This window comes from Mesocricetus auratus, unplaced genomic scaffold, assembly GCF_017639785.1.
Source record: "Mesocricetus auratus isolate SY011 unplaced genomic scaffold, BCM_Maur_2.0 Super-Scaffold_100008, whole genome shotgun sequence".
NCBI lineage: Eukaryota > Metazoa > Chordata > Mammalia > Rodentia > Cricetidae > Mesocricetus > Mesocricetus auratus.
In genome coordinates this window covers 3,460,510-3,484,213 of record NW_024429192.1, presented here as the reverse complement: position 1 = coordinate 3,484,213, position 23,704 = coordinate 3,460,510, and the positions used below count along the sequence as shown (strand labels likewise).

The following is a 23,704-nucleotide window of genomic DNA, read 5'->3' as shown; positions in this document are numbered from 1 at the left end:
TTACTGTCTTTTCTGTTAATATAACAAAGATGTGCAATCTTTTGTCAGTTTTATTTATGTTTTTTTGAAGAAGATATTGTCTTGTTTTGGAAGTGTCTTATTTTACTCCCAAGTTTTAAATACTGTGTGTGTGTGTCTGTCTGTAATCCCTAGAGAACTGCGGGCCTTCAGTCTACATTTAAGTCCCAAATGTGTAAATTCTAATACCCGTCAAGGAATGTGTCAGCAAGAGAGGAGATGACCTTGTCAGCTAGAGTGAAGGCAAGCAGGCAAAAGCAGAGACTTCCATTTTCCATGTCCTTGTATGTGGATTCCCATCAGAAAGCGTGGTCCAGATTTAGGGTGGGGCTTCCCACCTCAAATGATTCAGTTGAGAAAATCCCTCACAGGCTGCCCAGATGTTTGGATTTTAGCTAATCCAGATATTGTTAAGTTAGCAACCAAGATTAGCCATCACTTTTCTTTTAAAGTGTGTACAAATTTTAGAGGTTTATTTATTATGTATACAGTGTTCTGCCTGCATGTCAGAAAAGGGCAACAGATCTCATTATAGATGGTTGTGAGCCACCATGTGGGAGCTGGGAATTTAACTCAGGTCCTCTGGAAGAGCAGCCAGTGAGTGCTCTTAACCTCTGAGCCATCTCTCCAACCCTAGGCATCACTTTTTAAAAAAAATGGCTATTTAAATTTGTTTTAAAGATTTATTTATTTATTACATATACAGTGTTCTGCCTACATGCCAGAAGAGGGCACCAGATTGAATTGTAGATGGTTGTGAACCACCATGTGGTTGCTGGGAATTGAACTCAGGACCCCTGGAAAAGCAGTCAGTGCTCTTAACCTCTGAGCCATCTCTCCAGCCCCTTCAATTTTTTTATATGTATGTGCTGTGTGAATATATGCCATGTGTGTTGACCATATATTCACAGGTGCCTCTGGAGACTGGAACAGGGCATTTGACCATCTGGTGCTGGAGTTCCATTCAGCTGATGTGGATGCTAGGAACTGAACTCTGGTCCTCTGGGGAAGCAAGAAAGTGCCTTTAACCACTGAGCCATCCGTGTTTCTAGCTCCTGCTTTTTAAATAAACAGTTCTGATACATGATCTGTCTTCATTCTGAACTTTGCCTTCCATGAGATCTAGAAGATTGTACGATTGTAAGTCCTGTATTATTTAAATGTCTGGTTTTTATCTGTTCTTTTGAAGTTTTGACTGGACACGTGTATTGTCTCTTTCTGTGTCACTTTTCCTCTTTCATATTTCTCATCTTTTCATTTCTCCTAGGTGCTAGGTAGTTTTAATGAGTTTATCTTCTGATTAACTAGTTTTGTTCTTTAACTGTGTTAGTCTTTTATATATATCTCACTTTTAACACCTAGCTACATACGTATCAGTTATCCGTCTGTATTGTATTTGCTGAGACAGATCCTGCAGTGTAGCTCAGGTTAACCTTGGACTTGTAATATCCCATCTCTCCCTCCCGAGTTGCTGAGATTATAGGTATGTACCACCATTCCTGGCTAACTTTTAAAATTTCTTTGTGGCTCCTTTCCAGTCATATTTAGTCATTCTTTTAGTCTCATAATGTATGTTCATTTTTAAGTCTATAGCTTGTTTTGTGTACTGTTTACCCATCTCTGTCTGAACATTGGGGGCCGGGGTTCTAACCCTAGCCCTGTTTTCCTCTGTGTTCTCTCACGATGGGTTGGTTCTGGTGGTGGTTGGTAATGGACAATTTGATTCATTTTTGTGAGAATCTTGAGTAACTTGGGAGTGGTTTCTTTCTGAAAGCATTGTCTCCGTTTTGGCTGAGGCTTACACATCAGGCTCCTGGGCCATGGCGGCTTTTAGTAGCACTGCCTCTAGCTCATAGGTGTCAGTTAGCTTCTGACTTGAGGCTTGTTGCTTTTGGATGGAGAAGGCAGCTTTGAATGTTTTCCTCTATCTATGAATGGATAGCATCTAGTTTTAAAAAAAAATCTATGACCTGCCAGACGTGTGGGAACACAGCTTTAATTCCAGAATTTGGGAGGAGGAGATAGGTGGATCTCTGTGAGTTCAAGGGCACCTTGGTCCAGTCTCAAAACACAACCTGGGACCCACTTTTTCTCCCCCTTGGTCGAGTTCTTTAATATCTAATAGATTCCTTTATTTTACTGTTTAACTATGGTAGTTTTAACTTGTACTAGAAAAAAATTTTCATCAAATAGGATTTCTTAGTAAAAATTTTTATATAAAAACAAATTTAAAATTAAACCATAGGTTAAGCCATTCTAAAGGAAAATATTAAGTAACTCCATAATGTGTTGAGTTTGTTAACAGTTTATCCCCTAGACCCATGGTGATATAATCAGATGAATAAACCTGTATGATCGAGTGATATGAAAACTGCTTCCAGTGATGTGGCTACTCTAAGCTTACAGAGAAGAAAGAGGTGAACATGGGGTAACCAGGAAATGCTTCCTGAACTGAGTGGTACTGGTGGGCATTGTCATGGTTACAGAGTCAAGTTGCTAAGGAGGGACCAGCAGGCAAGTGTGGCTGAGTGTAGGCCGTGGAGTGAGGACTGGGCCTGTACCAGGCCTTGTCCTGCATATGGTAAGGAAGAAGTGCTGTTTGACGCTAAAGAGGTTCTGCTGACGGGCTTCAACAGTAGGCTCAGCTCAGAGAGAGGCGATGAAGGTCTGACCCAGGCATTGGCATTAGGCACAAAGGTTCATTCATTCGTTTGGTTTTGTTTTTAGAGAAGTAGCGGTGTAGGTGAGTTATATTGAAATAGGAGAGTGGGCAGTTAATGTTGACCTGCATTTTTGGTTTGGATAACTATTTGGCATTTAGAGCAGTCAACTGATAGTGTACAGAAAGAGGAAAGAACTTGGTTTCTTTTGAGTCTTTGTTTGTTTTGTTTTTGAATTTCCTGATCTGAGGGGCTTGTGAGACATTTTGGTTAAGATCTAGTAGCAGTTGACATAGACGTTCTAGAAGTTGAGAGATGTGGCCCTAGCCTGGAAAGATTTGGGACTCTTTAGCATTTGGAAATGTGGAATCCAGTGTTTCCTATAGTGCTACCTGAGCTAATTTAAATGATACATAAATAAACACCTGAAAGGTTTAATAGTAATGTAATGTGTGAAAAACTTGTATCTCAGACCTGTGATTATCACAGACATTATTGTTTAGGCCAAGTAAACTCCGTGAAAGAGAAACACTAAGTGAAATACTTGCAATGAATGCAAATGGCAAGAGAAGCCGTGCGAATGCACGAGGCTCAGGAAGTGTGTTTTGAGCGGTGGGGTGGTGGGGAAGGGTACTCACAGGGAGTAAGATGAGAGTTGACATTGGGTGGCGGGAATGGAGAAGAGGAGCCGTGAAGGACACTGAGGAAGAGCAGCCAGACCAGTAGGAGCAGAAGCAGAAGATGGTCTCTGGCGTCCATGAGAAGAGTGCTCAGAAGGAGGAAGTGGTCCACAGTGTCAAGTAAGTTGTAAGCTGAAAAGCGCTCTTTGGATGTAGCAGTTAAGCTAGACTGCATAGCCGGAACCATCTAAACATAGGTCTTAAAAACTCATCTCCAGTGTTTGTTAATGATAGCTAGTATTTAGTGTGTCTCCTAACATGTCTGGTACCTTGAGAGCACTTAACACGTGTTAGCTGAGGAAGCATTTGTCACTCACGCTTGGTGTGGGAAGAAACTGAAGCACACAAAGGTCCAGTAACTTGCCCCAGGTCACACACCTAGGCAGCGGAGCGTCAGGTTCCAGTCCCAGTGTGGCCACATCGCCTCTCTAGTCAGTCCACATGGAATATTAGTAACCTACACCAGCATTGTAATCACAGTCTAGTTGTTGCTGTGCGTGTTATCATGAGATCTGATAGACTTGAGGGACTAGCGTCCTGTTAGAGACTTGAGTCTGACATTCGTATTGTAATGTACACCATGGTGGTGATTTTGTGGGTTATGACGGTTCTTGTCTCTTTCTGTATTAATAGTAACAAAATTGTGAACTTAAAAGTATTTCTGAGGATAACATGTCATATTGTGTGCCTGTGTGCCTTGTTTTGGGTGCTATGATGCCTGTTTTTTCCATCTATTGTGTAAATTCCTTAAACTCTGGAAGTGTTGTTCATGCAGAAGAGGTAAACTTCTCAGGTGTTACAGGTGACCATTTTATTGTGGGTGTCATTAGTGACTATATTAAAAGCAGTTTCCTTCAAACGGTAGAAATGGAACCACATTGCAGGAAACCAAAAGTGAGTGAAAACGGAGGACTCTGGGACGGAAGAAGACAGCTGTGAGGATGGTTGGTGTGGCCAGAGAGGGGTCGCTCAGAGTGAGGGTTTACGACTGCTCAGACGGCAGTGAGGAGTGGCCCTGCGCAGGAGGAGCCCTGGGAGGCAGGCGGTCACGCGCTCCTGTCAGCTGAGAAGGCCTCGTCTGCAGAGGCCTTAGTGTGGCTGGGATGGTGCACTTGGAAGAGAGGATGCTGAGAGAAGAGACTGTGAGGCCAGAGGACAGGGTGTGACTTTTTCCTCACTTGGTGACCTTGAACAAATTACTCGATTTTACCCAAGTGTTTCCCCATTTGTACAGTAGAGGTGGTGAATGGGTCTACTGTGAACAGTTGCTGTGAGGCTTATGTGAAGTTGCCTGTAGTGACAGGTAGTGCGTGTAGTTACTGGGGAAGCTTGCTCCTCACTGTTGATCAAGCTGAACAGACTGCTGATTGAAGAGACGGGGGTATTCCACTGGTGGTGGTCTATTTAAAGATTAAGTTGACCTAGCAACAGTAGGGTTGAAGAGACAGAGGAGGGTGTTATGATGGTGCTGGTGAAGGAAAGAAAAGAGTGTGGTTGCTTGTCAAGAACTAAAAGTAATGAAATGCTGAGTTTTCAGTGATGTAGCTCTAATCTGAAAAATCCTCGTTATTGAACTTTGTTGGGGCCGGGGGTAGCCTAAACCTGTAGAGTAGTTTTCCTCTCCCTGCACTGGAATGCATATTAAAACTATCTTTTGCTAGAGTGATGGCGGTTTCTTACTTGCTTTCCTAACAGCACAGGCTGTGCTTCTGGTAGTTGAGAGTGGCAAGCAGGGATGCTTGGGATGGAAGTCTGGACACGGTCATGGAGAGCAGAGTGTCACAGTGAACCACTCCAGCTCTGCCCTTTGCCCAGGACAGACCTACTGAGAGATGAATAGGACCTAGGGACGTATGAGCAGCTAACTGGGAGTGGTCTCTCAGTAGAGTCAGGATGGTTGAGACTAGCAGTTTGTATGCTGTGAAATGTGTATTGTAGGGTATGCCATGCAGCAGGTAGGGAAGTACATAGCAGGAGAATGTCTTTTTACATCCAGCAAACACTTTTTAAAGGTGTAGTTTGCTAGGTACATGCAAACTAAGATGCACTTAGTTATCTTGTAACCGAGGGAGACATGTGTATCATAAGTTCAGAGTAGAGCTGGTGAGTATGTGAACTCAAAAGAAATAGATTAAGCTGTTTGGAAAAGTCCAGGCGGGGGTAAGGAACGGTGGATTAGGGATGAGACTCTTCAGACCTCAGTGTTCTGGTTGGAATCACTGCCTCAGGATACAGGCCCCGATACTTGTCTGATGTTTCCTAGGGAGACTGCTGTTGATGGTTGATCTGAGTGTGTGTTGTCTCCTAGGGCTGTGCACCATGGATGATTTTGCTGAGGGAGACTTCGCTTTGGCGGATGATGCATTGTTGGAAGGTTGCCCTTACGAGGATGACTGTATCTGTGCTCCCGACTTTACCACTGACGATTATGTCCGAGTGACCCAGCTTTACTATGATAGAGTGGTAAGTAGGCTTGCCTACTTTTTGTTGAAAGTGTTGTGTCCCAAAGGCTTTCTACCCAGAGGGACTTTTGTGGCATGTGAGTGTGGGCCCAAAGGTACACGTGCCTGTGAGCGGGTGAACCCAGAAGGGAAGGGAAGTAGCACCTCGAGAGAAGGGTGTGACGCGAAGTGGAGAAGAAGAAGCTGTTTCCACTGGAGGTTAAGCACCTGAGGGGAAGCTGTAGGAGCAGACAGGGCAGACCCCAGGAGACTGCCCAAGAGGAGTGCAGAGACCACGGGCCATACATACTTACACATTCTACTAGATAAAAATCAGAATAATTTTCTTCTTTTAGGGTATGCAATATAAAGATTATGCCCAAAGTGAGAAAAATTTAGGTGAGTATATTAACACTTTAATGCTAATTTGTTGAAGACTGTAAAGGGATGTCTGTCCATCTGGTCATAGCAACATAATAATTTATCTTTTAAGATGTGTTCTTAGCTTGATTTAGTAAGGCAGACCTGTAATCGCAGCACTTGGGAAGGAGGTTGAAGCAGAGGGCTTGGAGTTGAAGGTCTGCTTTGATCACCATGCTGAGACTCTCATCTTAGACTAGAGACTGTAATCTTTGTTAAGCTAGAGTTCAGCCAGTACTTAAATATTGTTAACATCTAATAGAGTAAATATTTTATTTTAGTTTTTACCTTTTTATATCTATTTTACTTTTTCCCTATTAATGGTATTTATTCATTTGAAAATACTAATTTTAAACTTTTTAATTTTAATTAAGAATATGACATCTGCAATATATGGTGTAGTAAGCCACTTTCTATCCTGCAAGATTACTGTGACACCATTAAGCTATATATCTTCTGGCCACTTCTTTTTCAACATCAACACAGTTCTATAATATCAAGATTGCATCCCTGTGTGGAAGCCACGTAAGTTACTATATAATAGTCATTTTTAAGGACTGTGGTAGCACATGGCACAGTATTGAGGGATACCACATACAATGGGAGGCCTGTACCTCATTCTTGAACGCTGTTTAATCTTTTGTTTGTTTACTCGGATAGAAAAAGTAAAGACTTGGATTTGAGTATAAATGAATAATTATAGCATTTTAACGAATTATCTGAATACTAATAGATTGTAAGCTTGAAGCTGAATAAAAATATTAATAAGCTTATTTGTAAATAACCGTATTACAAGAGAGAGGAAAAAAATAGTGTCTGGTTTGTTTATTGAACACCTGATGTATTGTTACCTAGAGTAAAGAAAAAGAACTTTCCACATAGTTTAAATAGAACTATAAATATAAAGTTCATATAAAATGTTAACATTCAGTAAGTACATTTGGGATCCTAATCTTAAAAAAAAATTGTCTTTAAGCCGTTCTCGTGCCGCTGAGCTAAGTTTGAAGAAATTACAACATCTTGAGTTGATGGAAGACATTGTGGATTTGGCAAAGAAAGTTGCAGTAAGTGGTAGAATGTGAACCTACTCGCTAGAGTGTAAATGAGTAGGAGCTGGGGAGGCGGCTCCGTGGGTAAGAGTGCTTGCTGTGTGGACCTGGGGCCTGGATTTGGATCCTGGCACCCACGTAAAAACGTGGCCCTATAACCTCAACACTGGTGAGGGGGTGGAGACAAGAGGGTCACTGGGGTTGGCCGGCCACCAGCCTACTTCCAGGTGGAAAGTGATAGACAGCAGGCGTCTGGGGTCCTCCTCCAGCCTCCGCCTGTATGTGTGCACACGTGCATAGGTGTGTGCACCACCACACACATGCTCATGTGTCAGACATGCATGCACTGTACTGCGTTCCCAGCACAAGAATGTAAACATGCGGTGTTTGTCCTGCAGTTGATAGCAGTTAGCAAGACAGTGCCTTTATTTTCTGTGTTTATTTTCTGTGTTCTGTGTCCATGTACTGTTCATGGACATGTGCAGTACTGAAGTGATAAGGCCATTATACTGACTCTGTGGATCCCAGGGGGTATCAGGGTTGCATCCCGCTAAGGAATAGGAGCTGGGACTAGTCGTAAATGAATGCAAGGCCCGGTATGTGAAGCCTCTGTCACGGGCTCTGACACTAGTGGTAGCCTTTTGATGTAATTTGTGTGTGGAGGTGGCACTCTGCACTGTGTTGTGAACCTGCCATGCTTTTTTCTTGTTGCAGTTTTGGTGCTGTTCTAGCTGAAGCTTATGTTTGGAAAGGGTGTTTGTTTTCTGCTAAAATCAGTTGTAATAGCATACAGCTGATGTACATACCTTTATTAAAAGTCTAGGTGTAATGAACTTCAGAAATCTGTACATTTTATGTTATACCATATATATAATTTTTTCGAGACGGGTTTCCCTGTGTAACCTCCCTGGCCATCCTGGAACTCACTCTGTAGATCAGGGTGGTCTTGAACTCACAGAGATTCACTTGTTTCTGCTCCGTGAGTGCTGGGATTAAAGGCATGCACTACCACTGCCTGGCTTACAGTATAAATTTTTTTTGTTTGTTTTTGTTTTTATTTTTATTTTTTAAATTGTATTGTATTTCTTTTTTTTTTAATATTTTATTTATTTGTTGTGTATACAGTCTTCTGCCTGCAGGCCAGCAGAGGGTACCAGATCTCATTCAAGGTGGTTGTGAGCCACCATGTGGTTGCCGGGAATTGAACTCAGGACCTCTGGAAGAACAGTCAGTGCTCTTAACCGCTGAGCCATGTCTCCAGCCCCCCAGTATAAATTTTTTAAAGATTTATTTATTTATTATGTATATAGTGTTCTGTTTGCATGCATGCCTGCAGGCCAGATAAGGGCACCAGATCTCATTGTAGACGGTTGTGAGCTGCCATGCGTTGCTGGGATTTGAACCCGGGTCCTCTGGAAGAGCAGCCAGTGCTCTTAACTGCTGAGCCATCCCTCAGCCCCACAGTATAATTTTTAGCTAGAACTGTATAGAAGAATATTTCTGAATTGCATTAGGATGATGAAGGAACAAATTAACCATGTCAGTGTTTGTGTCCAGTACACTGCTATCTATGTGTGTAGAGTACTCAGACATCACTTAGTGAAGGGCACATGCTGAGGACTGGGTCATTGTAGTTAACCCCGAGCAAGGTGGTAAGCCTAAGCCTCGTTGTAAACAAGAGACAGGGTGAACATGGTTGTTGGAGACTGCTGCCAGTACAATGTGGCATACTGTTTTACAGTAATGTCTCTTCTAAAATAACTGTAAAAATCGTATTGTAGTAAATACCCAACCTAGTAGTGTGGCTGTTCATCATTGTCAAGTCCTGCGTGCTGCATTTGACTGTGCGTGCTGTACTTGCACAAGTGATAGTGCAGGAAGTTGTGCTCAGGCGTGAGCACAGACTTGTGAGCGGTGCACCGGGAAACTGCAGACCCGGTAGTATGTGTGTGAAGAGTTTCAGGTTTGCTACAGTCTTAGGGAGCTTTGGTCCCGTCTGTGGCTCCTGGTTAATTCAGATGCCAATGTGTGTGTAGCTCATGACTGTTGGTAAAATGTAGTTCTTTTGTTTTCATTAGAAATCCAGTTCCTAGGCTAGGGAGATGACTCAGTGGGTAAAGTGTTCGCCAGGCAAGTGTGAGGACTGAAGCCTAGGTACTCCACGGGTGTAAAAGATGCTGGGAAGGCGTGGTGGCCATCTTATATTCCTGGCACTTCCGAGGACGGACATGGGGTCACCAGAGCGAGCTGGCTGGCTGAAGTAGTGACATAGTGGGCTCTGGGCTCAAGTAAGAGACCTCACTTCCCTGTGTAAGGTGGAGAGAGATCAGGGGAGACATCCGCTGTTGACTTCTGACCTCCACGTGCACACGTGCACACATATGTGTGTTCACGACACACATGCCACCCCCAAAAAGGAACTCAAATAAAATTGAAAGAATTAAGAAAATGTGTGGTTTTTGTTCTTTTTTATTTTGCAGAATGATTCATTCCTTATTGAAGGCTTACTGAGAATTGGTTATAAAATAGAGAATGTAAGTGTTAAAAGTGAGAGCCCAGCACACCCGATGCAGGTGAATAATAGTCTCCTTGTACGTTCCCAGATAATGATTCCATAGCCCAGCCTTTTACATGAAGTACTCGGTAATACCATTTTCTGTATAGAATAATCTTATTTTACAGATTTACCTTTTTTGCCATATATATATAATATATATAACATATATATATATAGTTAGTATAATTTTAAGACTTTCACAAGTTACTTATTTTGTCTGTAGATTATTTGCCTAATATATATTCCTCCAATGAAATTAAGTCCTTTATTTTTTAAATTTTTTTTATGATTGTTAGGTAATGTTCAGGTGCAAAGATAAGTCTATTTGTAATGTTACTGGAGACAGGAGTGTCTGTATAGTTCCTTCAAGCCCAATATTAACAGTTGAGCTGCTTACTTTTCAGGATGCTCTTGGGAACTCCTGATGAATAGGAGTACTGATGGTCTGTGTGCCCTGCCAGACGCTTGTCAGGCTTTGCCACAGATCATGTGACCCTTTTCTGTGCCTCCAGCCTTGTGCTCAGGATAGGCCCCTCATTGGCATGTGACCCAAGAACCCTCATCTGCATTCTCCCGCTAACTCAGCAGCCCAGGGTGTAGACCTCAAGGTCCACACCTGTAACTAATGAAGAAACATTCTTGATCTGCGAGAGTGGACTAAGGGAGTTCACGTGACTGTTCTTAGCAATCCAGCTCTTGTCCATTACATGACAGAAATGAAAATAAGTACAGGATTTTTAATAATGTTCTGAAATACTGTAGAAGGTAAATCCATAAAGCCACATAAATTTAGAACTAATACCCACATATACCCCTCTTCATTCCTCTTTTGAAACAGAAAATCTTGGCAATGGAAGAAGCGTTAAATTGGATAAAATACACAGGTGATATAACAATTCTACCTAAATTAGGATCAGTTGACAGTTGCTGGCCCATGCTAAGTATTTTCTTTACTGAATGTAAGTATAAGTGCTTTAAATGTTGAGTGTGTTTTAAAGGATGTTGTTTGGGAAGATGGGATGTATACATAGATGGTACTTGATTTGTCTTAGGAATAGTTAAACTTTCTCTTCTGGTATAAGGCTCAAAAGTGAGAATTCTAGCATTGCAGTTGGTTTATTTGCTCCTTCTTTTCTCACTGGTTTTGTGGCAGTATGTTCTTAAAGCTGCCGCTTCATGGTCGTCCTGCTGTTTTACATGTGCCACTCACAAGCAGGAGCCCACGGCTGGGCTCTGCTGTGTTGTGGTTCACCAGTGAAGGCACTGATGCCAACACGATTCTCTTTCCCGATGCAGCCACTCTTGGAAGTAAGAGGAACTGCCTGCCTTACATTCACTTTTAAAGATGTTTTACTGTAGGCATTTGAGTATCAGCAGGGTTTTTACAAAGACAGGAAACATTTGGCCCTGTAGGAGAAGGTCAGCAGAAACTTGCCACCTCCACTGAGAACAGCATATTTTGTCAGTTGGTTTAAATGCTGTAGGTTAATAGAGACAGAACTTTCTGGTCGGGTTGTTGGCATTATATCCAGAGTGTTTAAAGTTTTGTTCACATTGTAGTTTTGAGGGCTTGTAATTACAGGGAAGGGCACCAGTGTGGGCTCATTGCTGATTGCCTCTCGCGTTCTACGGGGTGGTGTTTTCAATAGTTAAGTCGGGATTTGAGGGTTAGATCAGTGGCTCTCAACTGGCAGGTTTTGACCCCTTTGGGGTCCAATAATCCTTTCACAAGGTCGCCTCAGATCATCTGCATATCAGATATTTACATTATGATTTAATTAGTGTTATGATGTAGCAACGAAAATAAGTTTATGGTTGAGGTCACCACACCATGAGGAACTGTATTAACAGTCACAGCACTAGGAAGGTTGAGAAACCCTGGGTTAGACGATTTCCTTCAGTCTAATGAACACTAGAATCCAGACAAGAACTCACTCACTCTGTCTGGTGACCATCCCAGATCTTGCTTGATTCTTAATTGTTAAGTATTGCTTTAATCTTGGAAATTAATAATTGGTTAGATAGGAGCTTAACTATAATTTTGATGTAGTAAAATTTTAAATCAGATTTTAAAAACCCTTCTTATGTCATAGCTTAAAGTACAAAAAATGAGGATAACCTGTGAACACAAAGTTCATCTATTGCATTAGAAATGTAATTCAAATGATTTCTCACTAACTTTTTTGTGAAGTCAAATATTAAATAAAGCCTTTTAAATACTTCATTTGTCACAGTAGGTACATTCTAGAAGTAGTTTTCCAGGTTTTTATTTTTATACATTTTTATTGTACATTCTGGCACTTTGAAAGTACTTGATACTGTTTTTTGAATTGGCTCTAGTAATTAGGAGCCCTAATCAAGTATGTTATGAAAGAAGGGATAATATTGCTCCAGTGATAATGTAGTAACAAAGATTTAATTGCCAGAGATAAGAGGCAGATTTTATTCACAAAAGCAGTAAGTGTTTTTCTGGTTTCTGTTGTTTTTTGCTCTTTTTTAACAATATTGATTGATAGAGGATAAATGTGTTAATTACATCCCCAGCCCTTTTTATCCTTTACACACTTAACATGTATGTAAGATTACAAAAACGTACAGACGCTTTAGAATGTTCCACAGTAAAATGAGCATAGTAGACATACCTATTTAACCCAAGAATTGGAATATCATCAGTACAAATTTAAAACTAATACTCCCTTTCTCTTTCTTCCGATATAAATCTCAGACAAGTACCATATTACTAAAGTCGTAACTGAAAATTGCAACTTGCTTGAGGAATTTAGAAGGAACAGTTGTATGCATTGTGTGAAGGTAAGGATACTTACCTGTAGATATTTTAAGATCTGTCTGTTACAACATCTAATAGGCGTGAATAATAAAACTAGAATATAAAATAATGGGACTACTGTAAAGTAGCATGCTTAAGGGAAACTTAAGAAATTTTGATTTAGAATATTTTTAAGAAGAAATACTATCTTAATCAAAATTTTCTATTGATTTAAAAGTTAGAATTTTTTTAAAAATCAGGCATGTAATGCATTGAAGAATATGATTTTCTTTGGTAATACCCTTATTGAGATATAAACCATGTGTCACAATTCACTCAGAGGAAATGCTGATTCCTAATTAAGTTTAAAGAAAATATTTAGGAGATTTTAGTGTTCTATAAAGTTTTATAATTAAAGCCATTGATAATAATTTTCATTAATTAAAAAGTATGAGTATCTAGAGTAAAAAAATTGGTTGTGCATATAGCATCTTTCATATATATTCTTGCTGACCTGTGATGCTGTTCTTAGCAGTTAGTCAACATTGCTTGTGAGTTAATGATTTATATATATCTGTATCTCTGTATATCAAGGGTTACTGGATAATACTACACTTGCTAAGAACCCAGAACTACAGTTTTACCATGCATCTCATTTTAGACCACTATATGGATAAATTCTTTAAAATGTATCTATTGTAAAATACTCTACACAACAGAAAATTGATTTATTATTTAGTTATAATATATTGGTTTTATCTTCGGGTTCAAGGAAATATGGTGGAAAGACATAGAGGAGGACACCATGCATGTACCTGCCTCCACATGTGCACGTACACACACGCACACATACACACAGTAACAAACACACATATCTGTCCTTTCTAGATTTCCTCTTCTGGCTTCTGCAAGGTTGCATAGGGACATGAGCATGCACAGGTCCCAACATACGAACACAAATGCACACTGCACACAAGATATCAAACACATGCTCCTCTCTAGACCCCTTACAATACCCAGCAAATGTAACGCTGTGTATGTTTGTTGTACTGTGTTTTAGGGGGTGATGACAAAAAAAAAGTACATGTTTAGTACATTTTTTCCCAGGCACTTTTTGACTGCAGGATTGCAGATGCAGAAACCATGGATATGGTTTCAGTACTAATTGAACATATCAAAATACTAGAGATTACATTCTCATTTTCTGTGTAAATAACCCCATGGTACCCTAACAGCAAGGACAGAAACCACGATCCACTTTTCCTGGGTGTTGGGTTCTCGATTGTCTTTGGAGGTAACTGATGGGTCTTCTTTCACTTCGGTTTCTCAGCAAGGAGAACTAATGAAAATGAGAGGAAATGAAGAGTTTTCCAAACAAAGATTTGATCTAGCTGTCATTTTTTACACCAGAGCCATTGAATATAGGTAAGAGCAAAGTAGAACAATAAAAATAAAGGCCTTTTATGTGGTAGATCTAGTTAGAATGTTAGGAGGAGTGCAGCAGGCTTTCTCATCTGTAGGGTTAGCAGTGCTGGCAGCCTGAGTAGGAGAACCAGCAGCATCTCAGGCACCTCAGGCACGACAGTGAGCCCCTCCCACTGTGCTGTTTCCCAGGCGCCCGGAGCCGCCCTCCACGGCTGTTTTCCTCTTGTGTCAGCTGTCCCTTCCGTACTGCTAACTGACTGTAGGGAGGGCGTTTGTTCCTCACACTTCAGATGAGACAGGCGTTCTTTGAACAGCCTTCATGGTCCTGGAGCTCACTCTGTAGACCAGGCTGGTTTTGAACTCATAGATCCTCCTGCCTCTGCCTTAAATACAAGAGTTTAAAAAGAAGAAAATAAGTATCACCAGTAACCCAAGCACCTTGGAGAATACCGCTGTATTAACGTTATGCAGCTTTTAGGGATTAAAGTCGTGCACAGCCATTGCCCTGCTCTTGGGGGAACATTACAAAACAGTAGTTGTAGTTGTTGAGAGGCTAGATGCATGAAGTCTCTGCACGAGTTACTCAATGCTGGGTGTTTGTGGCTTTCCTCCAGGTGTCTTAATGGTCGTTAGTTGGCTCCTCTGAGCTGGTCCACCTTATACTTAGCAGGTTTAGGGGTGCCCTGTGGACCGCCTCCTTTCCTACTCTGCTCTTCACGTGGATTGAGGGAATCCATTTGTGGGTCATCCCCGAAGCCGTCCGCCTGTTACTATTGCTGTCAACATCTTACAAGTTTCTTTTGCCCGAGTCGTTAGTGTCACCTTCCTGACTTACATAAGTCATCTTGTCTTCCACAGTTACATACTTTGCAGCTGGCCAGCTTTTTACTAATGGTGCTATGGCCAGGTTCTCTGAGGTAGATGCAGAGTAATTATCTTACTTTCTTTTGAACAAGGTACTGAGAATGTTAAAAAAAAAACTGGATTTCAGTCAATTAAGGTTCTAGATCCTGTATTCTTTACATAGTTGTAAAGTTTTAGGAAGATTTTTTTTTGTTTTAAGTTTTCAATATGACTTATAAAGTTTGTTTCAGATACATTGTGTTTTACTGACTAAATGTTACTTCTTTTTAAGACCGGAAAACCATCTTCTTTATGGTAACCGAGCTCTCTGTTTTCTTCGTATGGGACAGTTTAGGTAAGTTGGTTAAAGTGATCTAATTACTGAATTTTTATGCCCAATATCTACTTTAGGGAGACATTTATCTTGCAGGTATGCAAGAATATCCCTGATAGTTCTTTGTCTAAAATAGTTAAATGATTAAAAGAATTGGTTTCATTTATAATGACTGACAGATTGCAAGTATTTGTCATACGTTATTTTAAATACTTGACATGCTGAGTCTCACAGCACCCTAAGTAGGCATGTTACGTTATTTTCCACATTTTACTTGTGGACAGTTCCTACTGCTAGTGAGTGGTGATGGTAAGATTTAGGCACAGATCCTGCTGATGACATCTACATTTCATAATTTTTATTATACATTCCATCCCTTTGCTCTATCTGATCTGCATAATATATTTTTTTGCTGTTTACTTTGTCTTGTTATATAAAATTAAGTAAATATTTTCATAAGTGAAAGAATGCATAGAAATTTAATGGTGTTAATGGAATAGAACTGTAATTTAGTTCCTTATATTGAATTTGAAATTTGCTTTTGAGTTGAGAAAGACTGAAAAAAATATACTCTACTGTGATTTGATTGTCCTTCATTTAAAAAACTTTAATATATAAAGTGTCAATATTAAGCAATATAGATTGTTGTATTCAATTATGCCCTGTCTTATTGTAAGTGGGTGAGTCTGAAAATACATCCATACACAGGAAAATAATCAGAACACATCGAACTAGAAAACCAAGTTAGAGCCTGGGACCCACAGAGCAAGGCTGCCTGGCCAAGGTCTTACATTGATACTAGTTACAATTTATTTTTTGCCTTTGACTTTCTGTTGCCTAAAATAAAAAAGGAAAACTTGAAAAGTCATGAGATTCTCATTATTAATAAGGAAAAATTTACAGCCGTTGTTTGGTTGAAAGTGGTTTCCTCATATTTAACCTAGAAATTATTATGTGTATCACTACTAATGTTAACTACATGATAGAGAAAAATTCCAGAAACAATTGTAGGAAAATCTCCGAAAAATGCAGTTTGGGGTTCCACAGATAACTTTTTTCTTTGAAGTATTGAACACCGAGAAGTCCTATGTCAGGTGTCTTTAGTAAAGATGCGAATCTGGGCTGTGGGAGAGGGAGGGGGGAAGATGTAGTATCTTCCAAGTATGTAGCTTTTAAAAAGTAACATTTATTGTGTTTCTCTTTTATTATAAACAGAACACATTCTCATGGTAGAAAATTTGGAAAATACAAGAGTTTAAAAAGAAGAAAATAAGTATCACCAGTAACCCAAGCACCTTGGAGAATACCGCTGTATTAACGTTATGCAGCTTTTAGGTGGCTTAAGCCGTGGATAACCCGAGGCTATCTAGACTAGAGGAATGGATGGCCTTGACACAGCCTCCACCCGTACCACTGTTCTCAACCGGTTCTGACAAGAGATGAGCTCCAAATGTCTAGGTTATTGTTTCTGGCTAGGTCCAGAGTTAATAGATAATCTATGTTGTTTGAAGGTGACTCTGTATGCTCTCAAGACAGATGACTAGGTTTATGACTTGGCTAGCCTCTTGTGAAAACTGAGGATTCTAACTGAAATCTTGTCAGGCAGGGTCACCTGCTCTCCAGCTCGGGAGCTGAGAGGCAAACCCGGGCGATTCTGCTTGTATGAGTGTTTGAAAGATAGACACACAAGGAAGATCTTCTCAAACACCCTCTGCAACAAGAGGTGGCAGTAGGAACAAACGGCCTCTGGATAGCGTGAGGTGAAGGCTAAGAGTAGAGCCTTGGACCTACCCATGCTCTGGCTTGTAATGAGCACATCTGGTGTCAGGACAGGCTTAGTGTACCTGAGAGTCACTGATTTTTACCAGGCAGTCACCAACATGTATCTGATGCCCCTGTAACATATAAAACTGCCACACTGGTTTTTGTGCTGCCTCTCCTTCTCACACAGTGCTTACACGATTTTGCTCAAGAATGTAGAGATGAGGCTTTCAGGGTCTACACCTCCTGGTGCAGGGAGTAGAGATAGGACACAGAGATATGCTGCCAGTGATTGCCATATGCCTGGACATAGGAGTTCTCCAGCTCTGAGATGGTGTAGAATTCTCACATCCTGTGAATGCCAGCTAGATCTGTCATGGGGATCTGGTCAAGCAGCTGCAGGGACAGCTGGAGATAAAGTGTCCCCGAGCTGACTCTGGGAGACAATGTCATCCCTTTTTGTTCTCAAAGCCAGACTTCCTATTTATTTTAAAAAGCAGACATCCAACTATAAAAGAACTGAAATAGAAAAAGGTTAAAGGTTTGAATGAATGCTAAAATTCAAAGTGATTCCAAAATACTTTAATCTTAAAATATTAGAAAATGAAAACATTCAATTAAAAAAATAACTTTGCTTATAGAAAAATCCTGTCTCGAAAAACCTAAAAAACAAACAAACAAAAAAAAAACAAGCTTTGGCAAGATTACTCTCTAAAAGGTAAACATACCTACATTGATGCTTACAACAGGCTCCATCCAGAGTACATTATACGTACTTATTCCTAAAAACCTTCCCGACCCTGGGAGGTAGTTGCGGCTGTCTCCTTCACATGAGAGAGAGAACAGGTGCAGTGAGGCCCGGCACTGTCACGGGTGCTTAGATGAGTGTGATGCAGACAGCACTTGAGCCCAGTCTCCCTGGGTGTGGTCTCTACTGTTAATCACTTTGGAAAGGTGACTATGATACAACAGAAATGCGAACGTTGGAAAAATTTTAAAACAAATGATCCAGACAGTCACACATTTATGAGGACCTGCTTATCCTTACATATCATGCAGATTAAAAACTACAGGTTTTTCTTTCGTGCCCATCAGATTGGCAAAAAATCTTTAAACCTTCGTAATATCAAGTATTTGAGAGGATGTGGAGCGAAGGAAACTTTCGTGCTCGGCTGGAGATGTTAATGGGTACAGTCGCTGTGGAGCGCAGGCTGCGAGGTGAAGATGTGCACTCTGCAGTCCACGTCTAGGGCCATGCCTTCCCAGCTGTCACACGTGTACCCGAGAAAACATGTGCAAGCCTTCATGTAGCATTGTTTGTAAGAGCTAAGATGTGGAAACAATGTAAATGTCCATGAGGAGGGGAATGGATAAATGCATTATGGTATATTCATACAAAGATGTTTGAAGTAGCACTTAAAATGAGTGCAATGTTGGAGTGTCAAGCAAGTTGCAGAATGATTTGTACAGTGTGATGCCATTTATATACTGTGTAAAGTCACGCAAAACGATGTGCATATTCATATTAACATGAAGTATGAATTTCAAGTGTTTGTAAAATGTGTGAGCATGTTGTATACCAAATGAGTGGCTATCTCTGGGAGAGAAGGTGGGGAGAAGGGTTCGGACACGGGAGAGGTGGTACCGTGGGTGCCCGCTGTAACGAACCTGCAAAAAGAGCTGGAGTGAATATGACAAAACGCTCATTTCCTGCTAACTTGGTAATAAGTGTTCTTCGTGTTAACGTTATGTTCTCTGCATTGTGTATATTGAAATATTTGATAGAAAGTGTGGCGAGTACAATTCAAAATGCACATAGAAGGAGAACTACAGCAGTGAAGCAGGAAGGTCAAATGAGGAATGGTCTTGAGAGAAGCGCTGTCACGGCATGGTTAGTGGTGCAAGGGGGCAAGCCAGCGGCGAAGGGGAGCGCTGGGAAGCTGATGCCCCACCCCAGAGTGAGGGAGGGATCTGTGCTGGTGATAGGGTTGTAGTACACGGGTTGTCACTCAGACCCTTGAGAGGACACAGGTGAGGCCAAGAGCCAGGACAAGTCCTTCTGGGGCTGCACCAAGTGAAGAGCTGGGGACTGCGTGGCTGCTCCGTCTTCTCCCTTGGAATTGGGAAGTGCGTTCCATGCACTCAGGACTCCTGACTTGGAATTCTTGGGGCTTGGGAAATGTGTTCCATGCACTGAGCACTCCTGGCTTGGAATTCTTGGGGCTTGGGAAATGCATTCCATGAACCGAGGACTCTTGACTTCGATGAGATTTTATTTTAGTCTGGTCATCCAGAAGCACACTTTACAATTTTCAGTTTGTAACCATAGGGCATTATAAGAGTGACAGCTGTAATTGAAGTAACCAGAAAGTTTCAGATTTATATACAGGAAAAGGAATCAGACATGTCGGATCTAGGTGGTTACAAAAGCTTATGTTAATTAAGTACATGAGTAATTTTTGTCTACTCTGTCTCACTCTTGTTTGTAAAGCTCATATTTGGGAAATTTAAATTCTTTTCAGGGGTATAATGAACATTGCTAAGGGGAAATGTAACTAGATGTTGGATGTGTATCCCTGAATATTCTAATTTGTTTTGGAAAACCCTCACCCTTTTGATATTTAGTTACCTGTCTTGCAGTGTTCCTTCACGTTAGACCCCAGCTATGATTTGTATAGCAGAGAGACTTTAAGTTCTGCTGACTTGTTTTCTGAATTTCTAAGATCAGAGATAGAGCAACTTAACCATGCTTCTGTGAGAGTTACCCTCTCAAGTGGGGGGGGGGAGCGAGCACTTCTGTGAGGGGTCCACAGGTTCAGTTTTAGGGTGTGTTATTTAAATTACTTGTAGTGGTTCTCTTAGTTGCATGATCTGTTTTTGTTTAGAAACACTGAATTTGCTCTTGAAGAAAACATAATTGCCAGGTGTTTGGGGATGTGCCCCCTCTTAAAAAGATGTAGTTTTATTTTACATGTCCAAGTGTCTAATTTATGTATGCACCATGTGCTCCTAGTGCCCATGGAGGCCAGAAGAGTGTGCCGGATCTCCTGGGATTGAAGCACAGACGGTTGTAAGCAGCCCTGTGGGTTCTGGGAACGGAACCTAGGTGCTCTGCAAGAGCAGCAAGTGCTCTCAACCCCCGAGCAATGTCTCCAGCCCCATTCCTCCCCCTTTTTAAAAAGAAGTGGTGCATTCAAAGGGGGAAATTCTCTCAGGAGCGTGGTTAAGTGGCTGTGTCTCAGAAATGCAGAAAACAAATCAGAATCCACCCACAGCTCTAGTGTGCTTATTCATTTCCTACTCTCTTCAGACCCTGTGTTTCCCTCATATCCATAGACTGCTCATGTTGAACCAGTGATTTTTCCATTTTATATATCAGAGTATTGGCAATTTGAGATGATTCAGTGAGACACAGCCTTTTAAAAATCATGAGTGGAAAAAATACTTTGTATGTTGTTGTATAATTGCTTTTTAAATGTTGAGTCTTAGAGCTTGTGTATTAGTCAGTATGTATCACGATCTTGTTCTTGTTTGTGGACAACATTTAATTGGCTGGAAACTCAGGTGATCCATCAAGTTGTATTAATATATGGTTGACTAGGCTACTTGGATTAGTCTATAGATTACTTATAATGGCAGGTTATTAGAATATAGGTTATTTTCACTTAATTAAATGCAGGTCTTTAATGACTCTCCTTTTGTATTCAGTATTCAGGTGTTAATGTATTTGTAGGATAAATTTTTGATAAGCTTATTTTGTTGTTGGATGAAGGAGCACAGAGACTTTAAAGTCTAGGAACTTATATCTTAAACATCTTCTGTTGGTGGTGGTTAGTCATATACTTGACAGTAGCTGAGTGATTTTTGTTTTTTTTTTTTGTTTTTTTTTAAGATTTATTTATTTATTTATTTATTTATTATGAATATAACACCCTGCCTCCATGTATGTCTGCACCCCAGAAGAGGGCGCCAGATCTCATTATGGATGGCTGTGAGCCACCATGTGGTTGCTGGGGATTGAACTCAGGACCTCTGGAAGAGCAGTCGGTGCTCTTAACCTCTGAGCCATCTCTCCAGCCTGTGATTTTTGTTTTATACTTAATAGTAACATTAAGTTACTTGGGGAATAGTTAATTGTTTCTTCTTTAATCTGACCTTAAAAGTAATGATTGATAATACTAGGGGGAGGTTCCTTGACAGCCATCAAAGTGTCCTATACTTCACTGTGTGCACACATGTTGTGGTTGAGGACTTCAGTAAGTAGCCTCTCCTTCCTTGCCCTGTCCAGAATCAGTTACCAGATGGGTGTGGGGCATAGCTAATGCTGACCAAATACCACCTTCCTCACTGCTGCAGACATCGAGACAGGAAACCTTATGTCTGATTGTTAAATGGTTCGTTACTGATTCATTCATAGTCACAGGCAGAAATCAGGCAGCCAGGGCCTGTGAACTGTAAGTCTGGAAGAAAAAGTAATCTGATGTTCTGTCTATATTAAGGTCCCAGAGTAGTAAATAGAAAAAAAACCCAATATTTTATGTAAAGTGTTAGATTGCATTTTGCCTGGGGAGATACAGTGCTTTTGTGGTAACTATAATAAGCTGGAGCACTTGGACTTCCCACTGTCACAGACTTGTATTCCTTGCCCAGTCTCAGCCCCACTCACTTGGCCGCGGTGGTCTGCGTGAGCAGCACTGTAACCTACTCTGTTTGCTTTGCTCCAGCTATAAGATGTGGCTACATGCTAGGAAATCTAGCTTAATTTAACGTTCATGTATCACCAAATGGATTACTGATAATTTATGCTGTTATAACAGAGTGGCATTCTGCTATGGTACCACTATATTAATACCATTCAACCATGATTCAGTGAGTCATACCAGGATTCTAGCTATAGCTGATGCCAGAAATGGGGCAAAAATAGACACAGTCCCTGTGTTCTAGGCAGTAAGCCAGCAGTATGAAGTCTGCAGTTGGAAGTGGTGTGCTGTGTTCATGGGAGAGAAGGCGGTTAGGGTCTAGACTTTGTAGGTTATAGAAAGGCTGTTAGCCGCTAAACAGGGTGGTAAGATGCCAAAGAATTTCAAATGAGTTGAGGCTGTTGCCCGTGGTCAGTACCTTTAAAAGTATATTCTGGGGAGCCGAGCGTTAGTGGCACATGCCTTTAATCCCAGCAATTAGGAGGCAGGGCAGGAGGATCTCTGTGAGTTCAAGGCCAGCCTGGTCTACAGAGCAAGTTCCATGACAACCTCCAAAACAATACAGAGGAACCCTGTCTGACTCCCCCAAAAGGGTGTGTTTTGGTTACAGAAAATGACTTTGAAGGGGCTACAGCTAGGCTGAGGCTGGGGGAAGGTAGTGAGAGTAGACCTGGAAAAGAGAAAGGAGCCAAGATCTTCAGAGGTGAAGTTGACAGTAATGGCTTAGTGCTGGGGTTTGAGAGACGACAATGTGGTTTGTGTCCTTAGCAGATTCCTGGATTCTGGGCCACTCGCTGGCAGTGGGGGGTGGCCATTGGAACAGGAACAAATTTGTAGGAGGTGGAGTCTGACTGTATATATATTAATTTCTACTCCATATACGTATGTGTTCAGTGTTTGGTATTTATAAATGTATGTGAGCACATATATACACATTTTTATATCTGATTATATATGTGCGTATATAATATACAAAGCACACCGAACACACACACATACTGAGTGGAAATGCCTGGGAAGCACCCAAATTGGAATGTTGTATAGAGATGAATTACGAGGGTCTGGAACTAAAAAGAGTAGATGACATGTATGGGATAGGTGACAAGAAGCTTGAAGTTGGAAACTACTTGATATTGTGTAGGAAAGTAGGTTGCACCCTTGCCTGCATATTTGGGATCATTGGAACTTTGAACTCCAGACATGGTAGTTTAACTGATCTACGGTAAGCTTGCCGAGTGGGCTTTTTGACACTTCCCCAGTGATACTAGTGTGTTAGCAAGACTGAAACAGCCTCAGGTCCTTTCTGAGAGCACAGCCTAAGAGAAAAGAGGAGCCAAGATGAGCCTCAAGTGTCTATCGAGAAGGGAGAAACCTGGCCTGCAGACCCCTGAGAGGTGTCCAGAAAGGCAGGAAACCATTGTATGGGAAGAAGTGAGAGAGAACAAGTGTCTGGCTGCCGGGACATGTGAGGGGATTTGGGTTTAGCCATACGGACTGCGCTCTGTAGCCAGAGAGCTCTCAGTGGAAGGGCTTTGAGCAGAAGGTGGTTGCTGAGAGGTGTGAGGACACAGTAGGTGTGGACAACGCCTACAAAACGCCTGAGCAAAGAGACTTGGTGCCTGCAAGGCTGGGTTAGGTCTAGGTAACAGATTGAATGGCTTAAATGGGTAAGCAACGAAATTCCCGGGCTCCAGAAGAAGGTGGCTTTAAGAGTGTGTGTGATGGCTCAGCACTGCCTCTAAGACCTAGATCTGCAGCCTGAACGACTCGGTCCACCACCACCCCACCCCTGGGCATGCTGACTCCTGTGACATTGCTGTTGCATTCTCCAGCAGAAGAAAAACTAGGTTTATTGTGACCTTTTGAAAAGGGTCTTAGTGCACATCCTGGGCATTCCTGTGTCCCAAGGGAGTAGACGGAATTCTTGGAAGCCAGTCAGTGTGAAACAGCATCTAAATCTCAACAGAGCCCAGCCGCCCCTCTCCCCAAGACATTTGCCTAGACTTCCACTGGGCAGTTTTACTTTTCGTTTGTGTTTTGAGACAGGGT

General features: G+C 41.3%; 1 protein-coding gene across 5 annotated transcripts in view; it reads left to right on the top strand.

Annotated features, from left to right (window-relative positions):
* Ttc3 (tetratricopeptide repeat domain 3) overlaps positions 1-23,704 on the top strand; it is a 96,897-nt gene that overhangs the window by 7,120 nt on the left and 66,073 nt on the right. For 3 of the 5 annotated variants that reach the window (XM_040750423.1, XM_013116168.3, XM_013116170.3), the window contains 9 exons: positions 5,667-5,821; positions 6,156-6,198; positions 6,594-6,744; positions 7,196-7,283; positions 9,749-9,841; positions 10,664-10,784; positions 12,551-12,636; positions 13,923-14,017; positions 15,153-15,215. The exons of 1 other annotated variant lie outside the window; for it this stretch is intronic. In XM_040750423.1, coding sequence (XP_040606357.1) covers positions 5,678-5,821; positions 6,156-6,198; positions 6,594-6,744; positions 7,196-7,283; positions 9,749-9,841; positions 10,664-10,784; positions 12,551-12,636; positions 13,923-14,017; positions 15,153-15,215 — 884 coding nt within the window. In that variant the 5' untranslated portion in view covers positions 5,667-5,677. Of the gene's footprint in view, positions 1-3,346; positions 3,479-5,666; positions 5,822-6,155; positions 6,199-6,593; positions 6,745-7,195; positions 7,284-9,748; positions 9,842-10,663; positions 10,785-12,550; positions 12,637-13,922; positions 14,018-15,152; positions 15,216-23,704 lie in introns of those variants that run through there. One more of the 5 variants, XM_013116169.3, reaches the window with a different exon arrangement.